Below are 22,687 nucleotides of genomic sequence, written 5' to 3' on the forward strand. Positions count from 1 at the left end.
GGGAGCATAAGAAACAACTAGCCAAACATCTGACATATTAATATTAAAAACAAAGCCCACTCAAAATTTTGGTTAATATTAATTATTAATATGAAAAAAATGGAAATGACATTGTTTTATTCCTGATTTATCTTTAAGAAGAGGAAGAAGGTGGAGAGAAAAGAACATGCAAAGAATGAAAATTTGAAGTCATTATGTTTTTAAGAAAAAGTCTCAATTTGCAAATCCATAATTTACCCACAATTGTTTTTGTAAATGAAAATTGTTTTTGTGTCAACGTTATGTGACACAAAAAACATACATCGTCACATGATATTGATTTCCATGTAACATTTCACATAATATATGTGTATGTATTTATGTATGTATGTCTATAATTTAAAATTAAATATAATACTTTTGAAATAAAGACAAATACCAAATTTTCTGATTTAGTTTAGAACAATGGGTGTCCATGGGAGAAATAATTGCCAATATCACTCTTCCAAACACCAATGCTGCATGCATATTAAAACAAAAAAAAACAAAAAAAACAACGTTGGTCCAAGTTATAAATGGAGCCCATGCGTGCAGTGTGAAAAATCCTGTTTTGATTTAGCTAAAACAAATGGAAGATTTAGAGGTGTATTCAAACTGCATTTCCAAGATTTCTGATTTTAAAAGTCATCCATGTTAAGAACCAATTCTGGCACATGGATGTTGGTCTTTGGCCGCTGAAAAGGGAAATAGATCTGTATGAGCCCCTCGGTTGTAAAAAAGCCCTGAAATAAAGGACCTCGTTCATTGGGAGAGAGCTTATAAATCCTGTCTGAATATTAGGATCACATGGGAAGCTTTCAAAAGTACAAACGTGTAAGTCCCATACTGTAATAAAGAAACAGAGTGGTGAGACCCAGGCACTAAGAAGCTTTAAAAATTCCTGTTGGTTAGAGACGGTATGATTGCATTTTTGTAACATTCTTAAAATGACAAAACTATAGAAGTGGAGAATAGATTAGTGATTGCCAGGGGTTAAGGTTGGAGGTGTGGTTTGGGAGAGAGGTAGGTGTGGTTATAAAGATGTAAAGGGGAGATCATTGTGGTGGGCGATGAGACTTCTACGGCTTGACAGTGATAGTGTATACATGAACTGATTCATGTGATAAAATTACACAGAACTAATTACATGCACACACACCTCGAATACAAGTAAAAGTGCAGTATGAGTATCACTAGGAAACTTGTTAAATATGCAAGTTCTCAGGCTCCAATTCAGACCAGATAAGTTAGAAACTCTAAGGGTGGAGCCAAGTAATTTGAGCTTCAGTAAGCCTTCCAGGTGTGTAGTGCATGCTGAGCTGTGAGAAACTCTAGCCTAGGGGTGTGTATTATGATAACTATAAAATAGACACTGAATAGAGCCTTGCTACTCAAAGTTAGTCCACTGACCAGCCATGTCAGCATCATCTGGAAGCTTATGAAAAATGCAGAATCTGTACTCTAGACTTAGATCCAAATCTGCATTTTTATTAGATCTCCAGGTAATTATTTTAAAGACACATTCAAGCTTGAGAAGCAGTGCCTTAGAGTTTTTGCTGAACAACTATTATGTGCATTCCATCAAAATTTAGTTTTGTTTCAAGTGAGAACATTTGGGCACCAACTTCCTGCTGGAGCAGGGATATTAAATAAGTCACCTTAAATCACACAGCTTATAAGTAACCCTCCCAGTTTACACAGCAGCACTCACAGACAAGACAAAAAAGGACAAGGAAAATCCTTACAGTCCAGATCCCTTCAGAGCCTAGTTCATAAACACTGTGCAAAATTGTCCAGTCCGTCTTCATCTCTTCAGGCTAGACCCTGTGGGCCAGTCCTGTTTTCCAGTCCTTTACAACAGAGAATGTCAGGAACTGCATACACCCATGCCAGGGGCAGAACAGACATCATTATTCATGCAGGCAGCTCTGACCATATTCCTATCTCAACACTAAGCTCATAACAGCAACCTCAGGCCACCCACGATTTTCTGGCTTCAGGACAGCAGAGTGCCTGCATGTTCTTCTCCTCCTCCCCAAGCCCCCATCGGTCCTTCTTCGTGCATGACAGAGCACAGACTCCAAGCCGACAGAGTGCGCATTAGCTGTAAAATAATACTGTTGGGAACTAGAGTTGAAAGGGAAACCTCTGATGGTCCCCAACTAGATTTTCTGAATATTTATCTTCCAAACTTCAATTCTGTAGATGTGCACAGGCAGAACCAAGTGTTATCAGAATGCACAACTGACAGCGTAAAAAATCACTTACCATTTTTATGTCTAGGATTTAACTTCAAGAAAATAGCAAAATTCACGTCGAGTAGGTAGTTTAGGGACTTCAGGGGGAGGAGCAGTTGTTTTTAATCCTTTTGCTGAATAAGTAGGGAGGCATGGCTAGAAAATGCTTCAAGGCTATTAGAAAATAGATTGAGATTCTGTATATTTCATAGAATCCTCAGAAGTGAAATAAATAAATAAGGTTATAGCTGTAACAGCAAAATAAATGGCTAATGGAGCAAGGGAAACCTTCATTAATAAAACTTAATAATAGCAACTAATGTTAGTTTCTGCTAGCCCCTGGAGATTCAAAGATGAATAATTGAGGGTGAGCAATATATAACAATCAAATGAATTAATATACCTAATATAATTAATTATTCGTTTCAATGTGCCTGGCATGGTACTAAGTGCTAAATAGGTGGCTTTTCTACTTGAGATCACACAACATTCTAATGATACTGATCGTATTCGTACTTCACACCGGAAACTGAAGCTCAGAAACAGGCGGCAGCTTTGCCATAGTCACACGACAAACATGTAGCGAGACAGAATTCAAACAAAAGGCTATTTGCCCTAAACTCCTTTTTTTGATGACAGAAGTGAGCAAACACATCGAGAGGAGGTCGGGACAAGTCAGTTGAGAAAAAAATGAGTTTAAGACTCAAAGCAAGGAGCGTGACCCAACTTTGACACTTTTCACGTATTTCTCCCACAGATGGCTCCAAACACGTTCAGTTCATCTTTGGAAAAATTAGACTAATTACTACCATCTACCTGAATTGCTAACCAGTCACACCCAATTCCTGATGCAGCATGGTGACCATTATACGTGTCCATAGATGTGTCAGGTTAACGTTTCTGTATGTTACATTTTGTCTCAACACCGAAGCATACCAGAGATTCTCTGTCTTTGCAGTCTGTTGTTTCATGAGTTATTAGAGGGAAAAGTAGAGGAAATTGACATCTTTAGAGTAAATGTAATGGGTGGCATGATGTAGACAAAGAAATTGGCTAACTTAAATCAGTTCTGGTTCTCCAATGTTCATTAATTGTGTAGAAACAATTCTTTCCCTGTTCCCCTCAGATTATAAATATAAAAACAGATCTATATCTATATATGCATATGTATACATATTATATATATGTATAGACACAAATACCTCATGATGGTAAAAGTGTAAGAAATAATATCCCTGTGAATTAATTAGCTAATATTTGTAATATTTTCAAAGCAACACTGCAAATACAAAATTGAAAAGGTTTAGTCAAAGCTCTTATTGCTGTCCTAGGAAAAAATTATTTTCTATCTTATTTTATCTTGTTTCCTATACTTGAAAAGTGGGTCTAATAATATTTGCCCTTTACGTACTTCAGAGAAATGCTGCAAGGATTAATGAAGGATGTGTAAAGAGCTGTAAGCTGGACAAATTAAGAGATCATCACCATGATTCTACTGAATTTTTCAAATAAAATTTCCAGTAGAACTGTGACCCTTCCAACCTTTGTGAATAAGGCAGATATAAGAGTATAGTAGTAACAATTTTTAAAGAGGTCTTTGTTGTTTAATTCAAGTACTTAAATCAAATGTCTAAATCTCAAATAGATCTGAGAAGTCAAACATTTTTTTATGTAAAAGAAAAAACGAACTCATTTGAGAATTGAGAAACCAAAAAAGGGATGATCTTTAAATGCCGAAGGCTGACAATTCACGTTTTCATCTAACCCTCGGATGAGATTACTGTCATTAGATCCATAATCCCAAAGACTTAATAAATGGGCAATTAGGGTTTTCCTTCTCTAATTCATTAAAATTCATCAAAATTAGTTGAGATACTCATCTAGTCTTTCCCACACATCTGTTGCTTGGCTGTGTATGAAAAATATGTTAGTTGATTTAATTTTTCATTTTAGCTTCCAGATGTGTTGGCATCACATGGCTATAGGCATATAATTGTTTTAAAACGCTCTCAGATTAATGCAAGAGAATTCTACTGTTTTCTGCCTCCTGAGCTTTAGCTATAATGATAAAAGAAGTAACTTTATTGTTTTAAAATATGAAACAGGATCTGAAATTCACATCTGCTTTGACCCAGTACTTCAACAATGGACCTGTATAAATTTTTTAAATTAGTTGTATTTCTTTGAGAAACTCAAGGCTCATTCCAGGGAAGGAGAGAAAGAAGTTAGGCTGAGAGACTCTATATCCAGAATATATGTGGAACAAATTTAGATATTTGCAAGGATTCCATGTGATATTGACTTGAATATAGTCTATTAACATAGAACAACAAACTTGGTGGACGTTTTACTTCCATAAAGTGCTAGCTCAGTGACGTTGAAGAAATCACTTAACTTTTACACACCTCAATATTATAAGATGAGGGTAATGCAATGTATTTGCTTCATAGTCTATTATCTCAATATTATATGTAAGGAAATTGTTCTAAAAAAGTGACTAGCCATTTTTCAGCACAACTGACTTATTTTATAAAGAGAAGCTTCAGGTCAAGATTATCCTGCAACCTATAAATACAGGATCAACCCTTTGAGCCACAAGCATGCAAAAGGCCAGGGAAATATTTACGTACCTTGGAAAAGACAATCTGCAGAAAAATGAGAGGAGAAGCACTCTGTAAGGAGCAAGCCAGCAGGCATCCTGCTCCCTTGAAGAGTGCAGAAACATACACATTCTCAATTTTCTTTTTTCTGATATGCTGACACTCTTCAAGGTGTTCACCAAGATGATTTCTGTATGATTTATGTGTGTGACACTATTCATACACTTTCTAAGTAAAATAATTACTCCACAACATTGAAGGTAATATACAGTGTGACCAACATATGCTATTATTCTTACCATCGTCACAGTGTGTATTATTAGAATCGATCTGCTGCATATCTGTTCTTGCAAAATGAATATTAGTGAAACACATCCTAATTATAAATTCATGGAAAGCCTCAGGGTTGCAGAAGGACTTTGCACTGTCTAGCTGAATGAGCTTAAGGAAATAATTTAAGTTTTCTGACCTTTGGCTATATCACCTAAAACACAGAATAATATCAGCCCTGGCCTAGTTTCAGATAAGTGAGGCTTCAATGTAGTAAAGAAGAAAGAGTCAGTTTACAGAGTCTATAAAATCAACACGGAAATGTAACAAATTCCTCTCACTAGCAAAAATAAAGTCTGGATGCCAAAGTTATTCTTATCTGGCAAGGGCCTCAATTTTGTGACTGAATTTTCCAAAATATCATTCACCTTGCTAGGTTCACAGTTTTGCACAAACAGAAACCTCAGTCTGTCAGCTTAATCCTGAACTGAACGCTGCTTCAGCACAGACATGCAGTGGCCAAGCTCTCAGAAGACAATAAGAAAGCTAATATGTTAATTTACAGGGAAAAATAAAATGTCTGCCAAAGGCCTTGTAGTATGGCAGACTGCTTAGGGCAGAGGTTCGAATGTCATACAAATATAGGTTCAAAGTCTGGCTGCAGCAAGTACTAGTTGTGACATCCTTGAAGCTTAGAGACATATGATACTTGTCTAATTTTTTCATTCATACAATGTTAATAACATAATTTCCAACCGCATAGGGAAATTTTGTAAAGTACATGGATAACTCAAATGCTGTGTCGAGCACTTAGGTGAGTAAGTTCAAGAAATGATGGAACGATGATCATTGTTAATATTGTTATTATTACTATTATTACTCTCTTGGTCAGTGCAATTATTTCTTAAATTGAATAAAAAGTATTTTAGTGCAATTATTTCTTAAATTGAATAAAAAGTACAAAAAGGTAGCTTGAAAAACATGGAGTCAGAGCGATGGGAGTGAGCCATGTAATTAAATCTTGGTGGCCTTACGCTCTGATAATCTGCCTATTACTAGAGGCAGAATTGGTCCCTCCCTTGCATCTGGCTTGGTCCTAGAGTAGAGCATCTCTCTTAGGCAGCACCTGGATGGGTCCCCTCAGCCTCTATTCCTATGCCTGTTCATACGCCTTTCTGAAAGAGTAATACCAGGATTTATCAGTAGGCAAGTCTTGATCTAGCCAGAAATTACTCTTTCTCTTGAAAAGGCAACCTTATTTGATGAGCTCTTAGAAATGTAAATTATAATCTCAACTTTTTTCTATTGGGGCTAACTTCACATTCATTCTGTTGTTAACAATCACCAGCATTTATTGACTTCTTACTCTACACACTATACTAAGAATCCCACTAAAGATGTTATATGCATTACTTCTTTCAATATCAAACCTACTTTTACAAGTGGTAAATTATTTTATGAATGTAATATCCAAGATACAGCAACAATAAAAAAACAAAACCAGAAAACAAATTTTGTTACTACATCTCAAACTACCTCCAACTAATTGAGAAAATAAAATGCATTCTTAAGGAAGTAGTTGTCAAATAATTTGGTCTCAGAGCCTCCTCATATACTTAAAAATTATTGAAAAGCCCCCAAAAGCTTTTCTTTACCAAAACAAAAACCAAAACAAAAACAAAAAACAAAAAAACACCTTTGTAACTAGGTTGTATCTTTCAAAATTTACCAATTAGAAATTACAACGAATTTTTTTAAAACCTAATAACACACAAGCATACATTCCATCGGCCATGGAACAATGATATCAACACATGTCACATAGACTCTCGAAAACTCCACTTACACTTATGAAAGCATGAAAGAGAAAAAGAAAAATAGCACCTTCATGTTATTAAAAATATCCCTGAAAGTGTTTTGAAGACTTTAAGTCTCTCTGAACCAGGCTTTGAATATGCTGTCTTAGAGGATCAAAGACTTTTACTGCACTAATCTTCCCCCATATATTTCAACCAATCTATTATTTTTTTTAAGGCTAAGCACTACGTAAGGTGTATCCTAAAACCATATAGAATGACATTATTATCCATACCTTACAAATGATAATATTAAGGCTTAGAAAGGAAGATTACGTTGTCTAAGATCTCATGACTTCTAGGTGTTGTAGTCATTCTACAGTCCGGTATCTTTCTGTCCCCAAACCTGTGCTCTTCATTATCATGCTATGTGGCAGCCACTGAAAATCCATCAACCAGAGATGAATGAGAACTTAGTAACGGTCTCATTTCACACACATACTAAAGCAAACTCACAAGTCCAGAGTTAGAATCATGATAGGCCTGAGAATTGAACCTACATCTCCCAAAGGAATTCATCATACCTAACTCCTTGCCTCTTAAAATTAGATGTTCCTATTGCACTGAATAAAATAAACGTACTACCTTACATGACTATTATTTTTATAATTTTTGCCCTAAATAGACTGGAAACAATTTGATCTCGATTTTTTGTTCATATATATATTTATGAACAAAGATTGACATTTCTCAAAGAATGTTTGCCCTGTTTGCCCATCTGTCATACTTAGTAGCACCAAAAAGTAGAAAGAGTTAAAGCTCTGACATCAAATCTGGTGGTTTCAAACCTTTATTAGATCTGTGACCTTATATATGTTCCCTGATTTTTCTGAGTCTCACTTCACACATTTCTGAAACAATGCTTGGGATCCATCCATCTCAAAGTTGTTATGAGGAATGAACGAAACAAGTATCTGTACACAGTGACTAGTGTCCTGCCTGGAATGAATAGCATCTCGAATTCTCGTGTATTTCCTTGATTTTCACACCCAAGTAATTTTCAGTTTTACAAGCCTTGAGTAGATGCAGATCATGAGAGAGTTGGCAGCCTTTTCGTCACAAAATTCCTAAAATTTTTTGGGTGGATTCATGCTATTCCTTTTGCCTGTAACATTCTTGCTTTTCTCCTTCACTTATCACAGGATAGTATCGAGCTTGACTGTGAAGGGCATTGAAGAAGGCATCATACAGAACTCATGTCTTTCTCAAGGGTGTTGTCTGAATGCTTTCTGTCTCCTTCCATTAGATGACTTGACTGTAGTCCAGCAGCTGTCTCCCCCATGACAGAAGCCCCCTACTCCAGGCCAAGAACTAGATCTTTAACTGTGACCCCAGTGCCCAGTTGAGGTGTACAGAAATGTGTTCGACTCACTGTTTTGTGTATGCAATCAACAATTACTTGGTACCTTTAGTGACTACTTTATTAGATCTTAAACTTCTTTAAGATGGATACTACCAGGGTCTAAATCAACCATTCAGAAAACAAGACAAAATAAAGACATCTAACTCAGCACTCCTAATTTTCACTAAAATCTCCTATTTATATGCCAGAAGCCATTTGTTGAATATACAACTGCTGTTTTAAATCCATGTCTAATCAATCACTTCTGATAAATATCCAGATATTTCCATATTTATTTTAGGTATCAATTTCCCTGAGAAATCACCCAACACATCAGTTTCTGTCTTAAATGCTTTTTTACATATTTTCTTAAATAAACGAATGTGGGTTTCTATGGTATTCTGTGGAGTCCAGTCTTTCTTTGTAACAGCTACATAATTATATTGAAAATGTGAAAAACAGTTCAGAGGAACTCAAATGCTGGCTCACTGGGTATTTTTACATCCAGAAATACTCAAATCTGAACCAGTAAAGAAATTCCAATATTGTGCCTAACATGCAACTAATGACAAGCCTTACTTAAGAGCCAGAAAACAAAACAACACTCCCCCCAAAAAACCCACAGATTTTCTTTACAGTGTATTAGAGATGCTTATTTGTTTTTATTAAACAAAACAGTAAAATAAAGCTGAGACAGAAAAGGTCTTAAAATGTCAGTATCTCTGAAACATCAAGCTCATAGCAGTCTACCTGAAAGAAGAGGTGAGGAGGCTTTTATCTTTGTTATCACTGTTAAAAACAGATATAGAGAAAATATTTATGTCATATTATATTATAATAAAATAATATATGATATACATAATATGATGTGATAATTATCATATATTAATATAATCTATTAAAGATAAATTTATATGTACTATATATATTTATACTCTCTAAATCAACGGAGTTTTAGCTTCCTACTGAGTGTTACAGTTTCCTTTTAACCATTAAATCAATATATTAGATTGGTCAAAGAAAGTGGTTATTTTCGAATAGATAGTTGTTAATGGAACCTAGATTGAAATTCATATTTATTTGACTGCTAAGATAAAGCTTTTCCCTCCACACTTGTTGTCTATGGTTTTATTCCAAGTTTTCCTTCTTCAATCTATAATTAAGCATTCATTGTCAAATTATAACAGCGGGTGTGTGGAGCAAACTTCAGCACCATTCCAGGATTCTCTCAGTGGGTAACAGGAGCATTCAAACTTCACTATTAGGCCCTCATTTAGATTTCAATTTATTTTCAATCTAGGAGGTTCCTACGAATCCAAAATCCTCTGGAACAGAGAGCTGCTCACGGACACAACCTGTAAATTAATGACTCCCAAATGGACCTTTGCCCCCGCCCCGTCCCCCTCCCCCATTCAGTTACTTTAGCAGGGATGAAAGTCTATCAGTAATATCTCATTGCATTTGAACTTATTTTATAAAGAATTAGTTGAAGACAGGCTGTAGACTCTTCAACTTTGGAAGTGATGAGCCATCTTTTGTTAACATGAATCACAGCATGTTTCAATAGTACGTAGGCTATCACTCAGAAGAGGATAGAGCCCAAATGTTTAGAAATTGAGCGAAGGGTCAGACAAATCTTGGATCTAATCTAAATCCTGTCACCTAAATCTGGTGAGCTTGAACTTTAGTATCTTTGCTTTATTAGATGAGAAAACCGATGGTACCCATTTATGGAATTCTTATGAGAATTAAATGTGATAGAGAGCATAGAAAGGGCTAGAATACTAGTAAGCAGCCACACTTTTAACTGCATCATCATTATTTTCATCTTCCTTGCCAAGGCTTGCACTCTCCAGTGGTATTTGCTTCTCTTCTTTGCTCATTAGTTTTAACCAGATGCCAATTTCTATTCACTCAAACTCTGTCTCTAATGCAGCTTTAGTTTTATTCAGAATTAAGGCTGTAGAGATTATAGTAATGGTTCTCAAGTTCAGTCCCTGGCCCAGCAGCATCAATGTCACAGGGGGAGTTGTTAAAAATACACATTCGTTGGTCCAGAAATCTGTTTTAACAAGCCCTCCAGGTGATTCTGATCCACCACAGTTTGAGAAACGCTACATCATAGCCATATTCTTCTCATTCTCCATGTCTTAGTCTCCCCATTCTACTCATGACCTGTTCTGCAAATCTGAAAGCTAAAATACTGAGCCCTATATTTTCTTCATTTTGATACCTGTATGCATTTCATGGGCTCCTCCAACACAGAGAATAAGATGGTTTTCTTAATCTGGTATTTGAAGGCAACTATAACTTGCTTCACTTAATTTTCCAACCAAATCTCTCTCCTCACTTCCCTCATCTTCAGAAGGCATTCTACACTCTTCTCTTGATCAAGACATTTGTTAATTTGGAAATGCGTCTCCGACAAAAGCTGCTACTACTTCATGATCCTGATAAAAATATACTTTCCTCAAAGAATCTTCTCAGAGAACTATCTCTCCCATCCAACAGAGAAATCTCACCCTACTCTAAATCACATGCTTTTTAATACCAAATGGTATGGTAGAGTTTCAAGTGCATGCCTTTGAGAAAGCTCTTTATGTTCTATTTCATTGTTCTGCTTTTAAGGCTTAAAAAGGAAGCAGTCATGTTTTGTTGTATTCTAAGTGCTCAACTCTTAACACATAGTAGGTGCCATAAAATACTTGCTGAAATGAGTTGAACCCGATCTACTCTGGGTATTTGTTTATTTATGAAATTAGATAAGTCATACTGATATGAGAAGATGGGAACATTATGTTTTGGAGAGACTTGCTCTGTGAATTCTGCCTACGTAGGCCTAGGAAGGTGATTTCATATCTCAGAGGGTTTCCTCATCACTCTCTCATGAATTTCTATGAGGCCAAAATAAAACAGGGCTTGTCAAGTGCTCAACACAATCCCTGGCCCAAGGTTGGTGCTAAAGAATGTTAGTTTTTTTTTGTTCTTAGTTGATTTGAATTCTTGGGTGGGTAAGACTGTCAGTCATAAAAGGAGCAAGTACAACATAGCCTTGTAACAAATGGCATAACCTTTGACCTTGGGCAGCATGTTGGTGGATCCTTGTCCTATAGATGCTCCAGGAACAAAAAAATACTGGTATCATAAATGAGGGTATAGAGTAACCAATACCCTGCCACCATAAATTAGATCGAAGCAAGTCATCATAATTTAAATTTTACTATCTGGTCAAAGGGATACCTGACCTGGCATTGAAATGCTAGGTCTTTGGGAGTGGATAAAGGTAAGATAGAATTGGTGCCTATTTTTAGCTCCAGTTTCTAAACTTTGGATTAGAGACTCTTGTAATCAGAAAACATGCTGCATTTTCATTATTTTGGCTTTGCTGCTTTGTAACCTGCTTCTACTTGTTCAAAACAGATAGATTAAATGATAAACGAGCTTGCTGGGCAATGAAGGGTGGCCTGGCATTATTCAGGGCTTGCCTCAAGGCTCTCAGAAGGGAAGAAAATTAAAAGTTCTTAGATGAGAAGTCTAGCTTCTTGAGTAAAGAGAGAGGGGATATGAGGCTCCTTTCCCCAGTACCTTTCCCATGGTCTCTGATTCCCAACATTGGTTAATCATCTATGAGAATCATTCTCTGTAAGCACAGTCCATGCCCCACAACTCTATACAAAAAGAGGCAGTTGTTCTTGCCCTTTACGTCTCAGCTTCAGTCTCTCAGCAAAGAATGACAAAAATCCAGGAAGTCATGGTGTGCCTGTGTGTCTGTCTGCCCGAGACTTTTAATGGAGAGCTGAGGGGGTTATATTAAAGCAAAAATCCTTTCCATGAATTAATTAACAGTATCTGTTTTGAGTCAGAAGTCATCAGGTACTCTCTAGTGGTATTAAACATCATTTCCTTTATTCATTCATTAATTTAGCATATATTTATTGGGAGCCCCAAGCACTGTGAGAGGCTCCTAGGATAAAATAGTAAGCAATAATAAAGCAAGCAGTAATAAAACATTTCATGAGAGCCAGGACTTTATCCATTTCTTCCTTTAGAAATGTATTCTCAAAACCATTAGCAAATAAATTGTTATTATAAGCCTCTACCAGTCATTTGAAGGAAAAGAGCATGGATTTGTGAAAACCTATAACAAAGGAACCTGACCCAGCGTGGGTACCAGGAAATAGTAATAATAAGTTAATGGTTACATCAACAGTTATGTAGCAGAAGATGTAGCATTATGAATGTGTTGGTAGATTTAATGTGAGTAATAGAAATTGCTATTTTTTAAGATGAAATTCTAAAGAATCCACAGTTAACAGTTGATGGCTATTAGATATACTGTCTAATCTTTTCTTCCAAATATGTAAAATGTTGGAGCAAAGAATTCTGATGCAAACTGAGAAGAGGATTCTTGGAAAAAGACAGGAAAGTATCAATGTGTAGGCTACAGATTATTATCACTTCTTGGTCACACATACTGAGATTCACCAGCCCATTCTGAAATAAATTTTAAAAAGAAAGAAAAAAATGGCTAATATATTTCCAAAAACTCTTCCCATCAAAAAGTTACATTTATTTCCCCACTCTTGGTAATGTCACTTGTTTTGGCCTCTGGGATATTAGTGACCTTGATGCAAACAGGGACTTGGAAAGTGCTTCTCAATAGTCTTTTTCTTTTTAAATTAAATTTATTGGGGGTGACATCGATTAATAAAATTATGTTTCAAATGTACAATTCTATAACACATCATGTATATAGTGCATTGTGTGTTCACCACATACCAGTCTTCTGTTGCTCCTTGGAACCCTAGGAGCATTGCTGAAGAAGCTAAGCTAGCTTATTAGAAGATGAGAGACCACATGGAGCAGAGATTTGCTATGCGGACGATGGCACCCTGGTCTAAGCAAACAGTTATATGTACATGTGAGGCCAATATAGACCATCTAGCCCCAGACAAGCCACCAGCTTACCAAAAAGTTTAGAAAAGCCATTTCAGAATAAAGAACTACCCGGCTGCCTCGCAAAACCATGAGAAACAACATATCTTTATTATTTTAAGCCACTAAGTTTTGACATGATCTATTATGCGGCATAAGTGAACAAATATAAATCAGAGTGTCTGTATGACTGTTTTGGTCCCCTTTCTCCCTAAGCCAAGCAGCTTAGGAAAAAAGAAAGAAATGACTGACAATGGAAAGCTTAGCTCTAAGACTAATAAGGCGACAGGAAATGTGGGAGAGAGCAGCCATCAGGTTTGGTCTGGAGGAGGTGAGGGTGGAGGATGGGGAAGGAGGGGGCAGGGCCTGCGAGAGGGAAGAGAAAGAACACTACTGACTCCTGTTTGATGTACTCTTCCTTTATCATCACGTGTACCTCTCAAACTTGAAATATAGCAACTGAGGCTTAAAGAGAGTATATAATTTCCTCAAGTCACATAAATAGCACATGTTGAACCCAATATTTTTGCTGTGACAATTTGACTCATAGTTTATGTTTTTAACTAATAAACGATCACTACTGTTTGTGGAGAAAGCAGTGCCTATGACCTTGGTTTGGGGTAAGAAGGGAGCTTTTAAATTTGCAAATCTAGCCAGGACATTTAGGACTGATAGGGAGAAGAAGTCCCTTCTTTTGAATATGTATTGTGGAGAATTATACTACCAAAATAATCTCAAGATGAAACTTCTGAACAAACTTGCAATTTGGTAGATTCTCAGCATGAAGGTGGGTGGTTCTGCTGAGACAAGAAGGCCCACTTTGGGCATATCCTCTTTAATGATATAATGATGATAAAAGTGTACTTTATAATTATTATACTAATAATTGATATTGCATTCACATTGTTATCAAAAGTTTACTCTATGTTAGTCAAGATATTAGCACTTAAAAATATTTAAGCCTCATCATATACCTCCAAAGGTACACCAATGCATTCCCCATCTTTCAGACAGGAAGGCTGAGTCACAGATAGAAATTAAATAACTTTCAACAGAATGAGCGTAGATAGGTGAAAAAAGTAATGATTCCATCCAAGTAACTTGATTTACAAGCCTGGTGACTAACTCCTTACCTTATGCTCTGACTTCCAGACTGATAATCTGCATTTTCTTCCCAAGTTCTTATAATTTCCCTGTCCTCAGAGAAACCAAAACCATAGGATAAATCAACTAATATTATCTGGCTTTATGATCTGTTCAAATATCTAGAGCCTTCTCCATCTGCCCCCACTTTATCTGGTGCCCTCAGACCTGGAGATGACCATTTGCTCTGAGTGGCCAGTTTGTTGCAACTTGCACCTGAAAAACTTGAATTACTATTTGCTGCTTACTCCCTTTCTATCCTTTGTCTACTGTCATCTTCAGTAAGAGTTATTGTTGAGGATTTAGGAAGGGTGTTTTAAAGGGAGGCCAGGGCAAGACACAGGGAGAGAAGCCTCTTACCTTCTGCCTTTTCTCTAGGTTTGTAATATTGTAATATTGGAATAAGGGGCTATTAGTCACAGTGGCATCCTAAAGGAGTTCCTGGTTAAAATCTATACCTCCGATCTCAATCTGCATGTTTTTCATAAACAAATTAGAACAAAGAGAAGAGCAAAGAAAAAAAAAAGATGGACAGATTGTGGGATGATACTGGTAGAGTAGTTGCAGAACAAAAGAAATAAGAGAGAAATCGAGAGGTCAAGATGCAAAGAACTGGAGCGGCTGTACAGCCAATGGCGGGCGCTTTAGTGATTAAAAGAACACTGATAGGGGTTACTCACAGAATGATACTCATTTGGGGCCTGTATCAGTCATCTTCTTGGATTTGGACTGGCACTGACTCTAATTCTTCCCTTGGGGAATTGTGTACTTGATGCTAAATTCTGGTTATCTGTAGCTTCCCCTTCATGTGCCCATATTTTGTTTTCCACTTCCCTTCATGATATCCCTTATTGTTAAGAATATTGTTCTCCACCTTATGGCACCTGTATGCTTAGCTGAGGCAGAGGGATCTTGATAGGAACTTGCCACGGACCTATTATATTCCCAAGACATATCGTCTTACTGCTACAGCCTCTCTGATATTTAGGAGCCCCTCAACTGTTCCAGGTCCTGAATTTCACTGTCTACCTCAGGGTCTTATTACCCTTTGTCTTCTGTGAGAGTTATCTAACTGGACAGTGGCTCCCTTTCATCGTCTTCTACTCAATCCTACACACGGGAATGGCATTGATCTTTTTTTAAATTAAATTTATTGGGGTAATATTGGTTAATAAAATTAGTCAGGTTTCAAGTGTACCATTTAATAATATGTCATATGTATATTGCATTCACCACCCAAAGTTAAATTTGGAATGGCATTGATCTTAGTGAAACGCTAGTCAGGAGTATCCCACAGGCAACAGAGGAAGACTTTACATATTTTGAACAAGATCTTGATATAAAATTTAAAGTCCTTCATTCAGTCAGGCTCTTCTTGGTAGTTACAAGACAGTCCCAGGGATGTAAAGTACAGCATAAGGAATATAGTCAATAATATTGTAAGAACTACGTATAGTGCCAGATGGGTACTAGATTTATTGGGGTGGTTGCTTTGTAAGTTTTATAAATGTCTAATCACTATGTTGTACACGTGAAACTAATATAATATTGTATGCCAACTATAATTGAAAAATAAAGAATATATATATAAAAAACAACCTGTGTCTGCTTCTGTTCAGGGACTTTCCTTGGCCACTGGTCAATCCACCATGCCTGAACCAAGGCCAAGAGGAAGGTGATTGAACAAACATATCGGTTGTGCAATGAAGAAACATAACTGCACCTCACAGTAGCACACAGGTCATGAATATCAATATCGTTGTGGGGAAGAGAAGGGGTAACATATAATATAAACCAAATCGATAATTTTAAATGAAGCTGTTATTCAAAGTTCAGGGTCAGAGCTGTATTTACAAGAACATATATAATTTATCCATCAATTTCTAAAGGTTACAGATGGATTTTGAGCTCAGAGGTAGAGCAGTATCAGTTTTAATTCAAGTCTCACTACACTCAAGATTTTAAGGGACAATTATAATTCCCATTTCATAGATGACAAAACAGAGCAAGAGAGGAGAAGTAATTTTCCCAAGGTTATATAGCCAAGACATGGCCAACTCTATCCAACTCTAGGACTGAAAATTTCTCTCTACAGTGAGCTGTCCATAAAGATATATGTTTCCTAAGTATCCTGGGTTGGACAAAGCAATTATTCTGGCAATTGGGCCCTATGCCAGGGGGAAAAAAAAAAACCAAACAACCATTCCTTAAGTGCTATGAAACTAATGTTTTCCCTAGGAGATTGAACCATCATTAGTGAAAAGCTTCATGTGCAATACTGTGTGCAGCTCACTGCAGTGGGCCAGAGTAGTGCATTATCACTAACTGAAAGAGATTAATTTAATGGGCAATTATATGCTTCCTGCATTAAAATACTTTCAGGTAACCAACAGTAGTGTGCTTTCTGTAAATGCCAATTGTCTGCTCCCAGGTACACCGCATCAGCGGGTTCCCCCACTTTCCACCCTTACATCAACACTTTCTCTGGGAGGAACACTCTAAAATTGGCAATCAATGCCCCTAAAGTGCCCCTGCAGAGACTCTATTTTAAGTAAACTGACCCCCCGCCCCCAATGCCTCCTAATATTATTTCTCTCTCCTACAGCTGGCTTGTTACCCAGTGTTGTTCTCTTAATTAGGTCTTACCACCTGGCTCAGCCTAAAGGAACCCTCTCTGCCATCCGACAAGCCTTAGCTCAAATCTCAACTTAGTGAAATATCACTCAATTGCCACAGGAATAACAAAAACTAAAGACAAAAACAAACAGACAAAAAGAAAGAAAGAGAAAGAAAAGAAAAGAAAAAAGAAAAGAAGAGAGAAGAAAAGAAAAGAAAGAAAGAGAAAGAAAAGAAAGAGAAAGAAAAGGAAGGAAGGAAGGAAGGGTAGAGAAAACCACTTCACCTTTCTTTGTCTTCCTTCACAGTGTGGTTATAATGTGTATCTGATTTGGTGGGTGGGGCGGGGAAGAACTTGTAAAAAGCAGATTCCTGAAGACCTGCCTTGAGGTTCTGATTCAGAGGTCTTGGGCGAAGGCCGGAACTCATCTGTTGGGTTTAAATGATTACCCAGGTGACTTGCATCAGCTGGTAAGTTAAATTCTCTGTGATATTCATTGAAAAACGCTATCCCCTGAAATGTCCTATTTTGTGCTCTCTATATTCCGTTGTTATTTCCTGATCTGTAAAATGTGAATAGAATTCCAGCCTGAACGTTCCCAAGCTCTGTTTTGTTTGTTAGGCAATATCCCTAAGCTCCGTTAAAAGCGTTAGAATAGAGGGCCCGGTCATGTTTACTTTTTCTTCTCCTGCAGCCTTGTCCCTGAAAAAGCCTTCCGCCTTACACAGAACTACTTCATTCTTCGCTTCAGGAAGTGATGCGGCAGTGTCAGTAGTTCCATTTAAGCAGGAGAATGAAAGGAAAGAAGATATTCGAGAGATTTCTTCCGTGGAAGGCATCAAGAACATGTAATCGGCAGTTCAACAGCAATGGGGACCAATCCTGCCCCACCTAACCCAGCCCCTGTCCTCTGTGACACCTTGGGCTAGTTACCTATCCTGTGTCTGAGTTCTCTTGTCTGAAAAATGCATATGATAATAGTACCTACTTTCACAGAGTGGTGTGAGAATTAAATGCATTGTAAGGCTGACGTAACACTTTTTCAGTGTTCAATTCGTTAGCTCAATTTACCTTAAAGCTTTAGCACTGTGGTAAATAGCAGTCACTCACTATAGTTGCAGGGGATGGTATTGGTACTGGCAGAGATACTCAACAGAGATGCGCTACCTAAGCGCAATTTCTTATTAGCACATGGACATCTAACCCCTGGGTCCTGTAATGAGATGTGCCAGTTGATTTCAATGGCAAGCTAGATCTATTACCACGGAAGTACTTGGGTAATATACACAGTGAAGCATCTCAGGCTTGGTTAAGTGAAGCTGCCATAAGAGGATAAAAGACAACATCTTCATTCTCATTAAGAGATAACAGATGGACTTTCCTAAAATCCGTTTTTTAGCTTAATTTCATTTGTTTAAATCTTCGATAGGATGGCATTCTGAGAGTAGTTTTAAATTGTTCTGCTTGGAATAAATATTTCTTTAACTTTATTAGAATCTGTCCCTAAGGGGTTCTGTTGTCCTGGGAGATTTTGAATATTCATCTCATCCAAATACAATAACTCTCCCTTTAATATTTTTTTTCCCCAAGACCCAGTCTGTGGCTTTGCAAGGTAAACATTATGTGATGAGCTAAATAATAAAACTAAGTCGAAACAAGTTACTAAGCCATTTTCATAGTAATTACAATTTTTCTTAAGTTATCTGCAATTTTTAATTAAGTTTATTGTGGTGACATTGGTTAATAAAATTATATAGATTTCAAGTGTACAATTCAATAATACATCATCTGTATATTGCATTGTGCATTCACCACCCAAAGTCAATCTTATTATTGCTACTTTCTCACATGACTTAGTAAAAGATGGATTAAAAAAAAAAGGACATCAAAAGTTCCTAAATTTATGCCCACCTCAGCTTATATTTTACAGCTAAAAATTAAAGTTCTCTTTGTACGCTTATTCTTTTTGATGCTGTTACATGCAAAAACTAAAAAAATAAAAGCAGATATCTAAGTTTATAGTTCTACATTTCTTGAGATGTTTAACCTTCTGAATTAAGCTTGCTTCTGGGTCAAAATATTTCTATGTAGTATGTTTAGTTTTCTGAGTAAAAACAAATTAATTAATTAATTAATTAAAAAGGTGAGATAACCAATATTATTTGAACAGAGTAACGTAAATATATTTTAAATTCTATAGGGTTCACGGAAAAGTTGATGGCATTCATCTGGGCAGAGCCATTCTGTATATGTTCTCTGTATGGAGCCAACTGTAAATCTGAATCTGGGATAGAATTGAATGATTTCTTTCAGTCCATGAAGTACGTTTTCTCTGGTCTATATTTTGATATTTTTTTTGTAATTTGATTATAATGTATTAATAATAATAGTAACTCTACCACTTAAGATAATCTTAATAGTTATTTTACTGAGACCCATAAAGGCTTGATTTTTTCATATTTATTATGCTACAATTTTTAAATATAATCATATGTTCATCAAATGAAGTGTGTCACTGCGTTTTTTTCATACCCTCAACTGCTTGTAATTCCCAACATCATCATCTTTTTCCTTACCTCTCTGTCTTTCTTTATGGATCTCTCAGCAGATTCCAACTCACCTTTTCATATACAGGTGTTTGCAGGTGCCACTAGAAAGAAAATTCCAAGAGCACCAGGGGTTTTGCCTGCTTAACTCACTGCTATATCTACAGTCATTATAAGAGTTCTCAGCAAGTAGTAAAGGCTCAATTAATAATTATTGAGTGAATGACCAAATGAATGTCTTCTCTGACTGGGGTTAGTACCCATGTCAGCCTGGAATTCACAGCTCATTACCTGGAGCATCTGCTTTTGTGTCTGTCTTCTTACTTGTCTGTGATTTCTTGCAAATGATTCTTTTGTTTTTGGATTGCCCCTGAAATGTATATATTCATTTCTTTTAACTCTTTAAAAGTGGAGTACATGGACACTTAAAATTAGGGCTTCTTCAATAAATAAGTGAAGGCACCTCATAAAAAAGTGTCATGGATTAAGGCTAACTCAACTAGGTTGTATTCAATATATGAGACAGATATTTCAAAGTAATTATTACCTACATACTTTAAAGAAAACTGATCCTTTTGAGTGTTTTTATAAAGCTTTATATCAACTTATATAGATACAGTTTTTCTCAGAGACTTAAGGTGATAATGTGGTGTCAATACTGTAAAGTATAAAAAATCAATGCCTGTACCTCTCTAGATGGGATTAACCCTTCTAATAAGCCAAAGCCACCAAGGGGTATGCTTTGTTCACTTTATCTTTTAGCGTTACAAGAGGAAACTACTGCCAGAGTAACACATGAGGGAAGACAATAGCACTCGTAAGCCAGGGAAAACACCGAAGAGTCCACGCTCATGCTTTCTCCAGAATCTTCCATTTGGTTGGGTCAAAACCACATAGCAACTTAATCGCATGTTCATTCTCTGCACTTGAGGTTGCTATAAGAAACAGACATTCTTTACTCTTGAATCTCCACTTTTTCACACTATTGTTTTGTTTTGGTTTGGATCCATGAAGGACATTTTCCCCACACCTCAGAACAAGATAAAAAACATGCCTTTCCTGAAGATCTGGATGAATTTTATTTACACAAACAAATGAATCACGTATCTCAGAAATGTTTCTCCTGTTTTCACATTAGTTTGTGAAAACAAAGAGATTTTAGAGAGCACGTGGAGCAGATTTAGGTCCTACACCTTAGAATTATCTTCCACACATTTTATATTGTATGTATGCCCATGAATTTTTCTTAATGTTGGTTTCTATTTCTTTTTTCAGACTCCCAACTCCCTCAAGAATTTATTGTTTCCCTTGCCATCTGTGTAAACTGCAAAGGCCTCATCAGGTCCTTTGTGGGAAAAAGAGATTCTGGTAATATTCACGAAGCATTTCATTTGAAAATAAAATGAACATCATATCCTTTCTGCATGTTTTTGTATACAAAAAATTGGTGAGTCAGAAAAACGCAGGTTCTCAAAGACACCGTCGCACTAATTTTCACCATATATCTACTGTTGAGACACTCAATAATAGTATAATTAAGGGCAATCAAAGAAGCTACGGTCATTAAAAATGGACAGAAAGACTAACGTATGTTATTTTAACCTTAGAATCTCCTCTGGAAAAAAGTCCACATTTCGCATCTAATTTATGAAAAAATAGTTTTAAATAGTCTATAATGTGTAAAATAAAGTAAACCCTAAAAAAAATAAAAAAATAAAAAACATCTATAATTTCATTTTCCCAAATAATATGTATTGATAATTTGAAATTTCCTCCTATATTTTTTGCCTGTATATGTGTATATGTATGTGCGACATTCAAATATGTGAGCGATAGCTTCTATATTGTATATAATATACATGTTAGTGTCTGCTTAAATTATAGTGTACAGTTCTTGAGTTCTATTTTTAACCTACCCTTTAATACTAAATCTTTTCTCATGTTTTAATTTACAAAACATTGTTTTTAATGGTTGAGTAATAGATGTAAGATATAAAAATATTTGGATAGAAGACTGCTTCCTTCTTACATACACTGTGACCTTTGGCAATTTATCAGTGTACATTATTTCTTGTTGAGATGATTCACTGGAAGGCTCCTTGGGAATAATAAAATAAGTTCCAATGCCAAAATATTTAATGCAAACAGGGACCACTTATCATGCGATCACTAAGCATAAAGTGAACCCAGTCACACAAGGAAAAAATTAAACCCCATGCACTTACTAATTTCAGTAGCAATGATTGTTATGTTGTGCCACACACTTAATTCTCTGTCGAGTGGTGTTGCCAGTGTTATCTTCCCATCATCTGCGTTAATGTTGAATTGTCTCTCCAGGTCAGTGTGCCGGTCGATGGAAAACCTACAAAACAGATAGATTTGTAATCTACTTCAAGGTTGCTATGATCCATACATTCCACAGCAGACCTTTAGTAATCCTTGGAGAGCCATCATTGTGAAGTCAAATGAATTGGGAAACTCAGTGGCATCATAATTTGTAAAACAAAATGACTGAATGAAGCACAAGAAACTTAATAATTACTATCCAAGGAATAATTAGCTACATATGCAACATGGAGGTCATAAACTGCCATCAGTTTCAATAGGTAACATCTTCAAAAATGGATGCTGATGAAGAGTTAATTAGACAATCCATCACATTTATTGGACAGCTTATGATCATTAGCAGTTGCCACAAAATATCATATAAAACAATGAACTCAAGCCCAAAGCAGAATGGTGCTAGGTAGCAGGTTATTTATAGCAGTTCATAGGAAATATATGTTCGTGTTAAAATTATATTTGACTAGATAACATGTATGTGGTTTTTTTTTTTTTTTGCTGCTGCTGCTGCTGCTGTTTTTTTTTTTTGTCTCTGTCCATAGAAATCAGATAGTTGTTGACTCTCTAGTAAAAATTTTTAAAAGTTAGAGTACATATTTAAACATACTTACAGTACTAGATTCTATGAAATTAAAATTTTTAAATGGACTTATTAGTAGTTCTCATATTGAGAAAACTCTCAGATAAGACAACGTTATGATGTTTTATGTCTAGAGCCAACTGCTAAGTATCAAAATTGTATAAGAATTATTTTTCAACAGCATCTGTCAATATCCTTTT

At 36.2% G+C, this 22,687-nt stretch overlaps 1 protein-coding gene across 1 annotated transcript in view; it reads right to left on the reverse strand.

Moving 5' to 3' along the window:
• CDH8 (cadherin 8) overlaps positions 1–22,687 on the reverse strand; it is a 300,666-nt gene that overhangs the window by 85,976 nt on the left and 192,003 nt on the right. The window contains 1 exon segment of the mRNA XM_015587681.2: positions 21,790–21,926. Within this exon segment, the coding sequence (XP_015443167.2) occupies positions 21,790–21,926 (137 nt within the window).

The sequence above is a fragment of the Pteropus alecto genome, unplaced genomic scaffold (assembly GCF_000325575.1).
Source record: "Pteropus alecto unplaced genomic scaffold, ASM32557v1 scaffold42, whole genome shotgun sequence".
NCBI classification, from domain to species: Eukaryota; Metazoa; Chordata; class Mammalia; order Chiroptera; family Pteropodidae; genus Pteropus; species Pteropus alecto.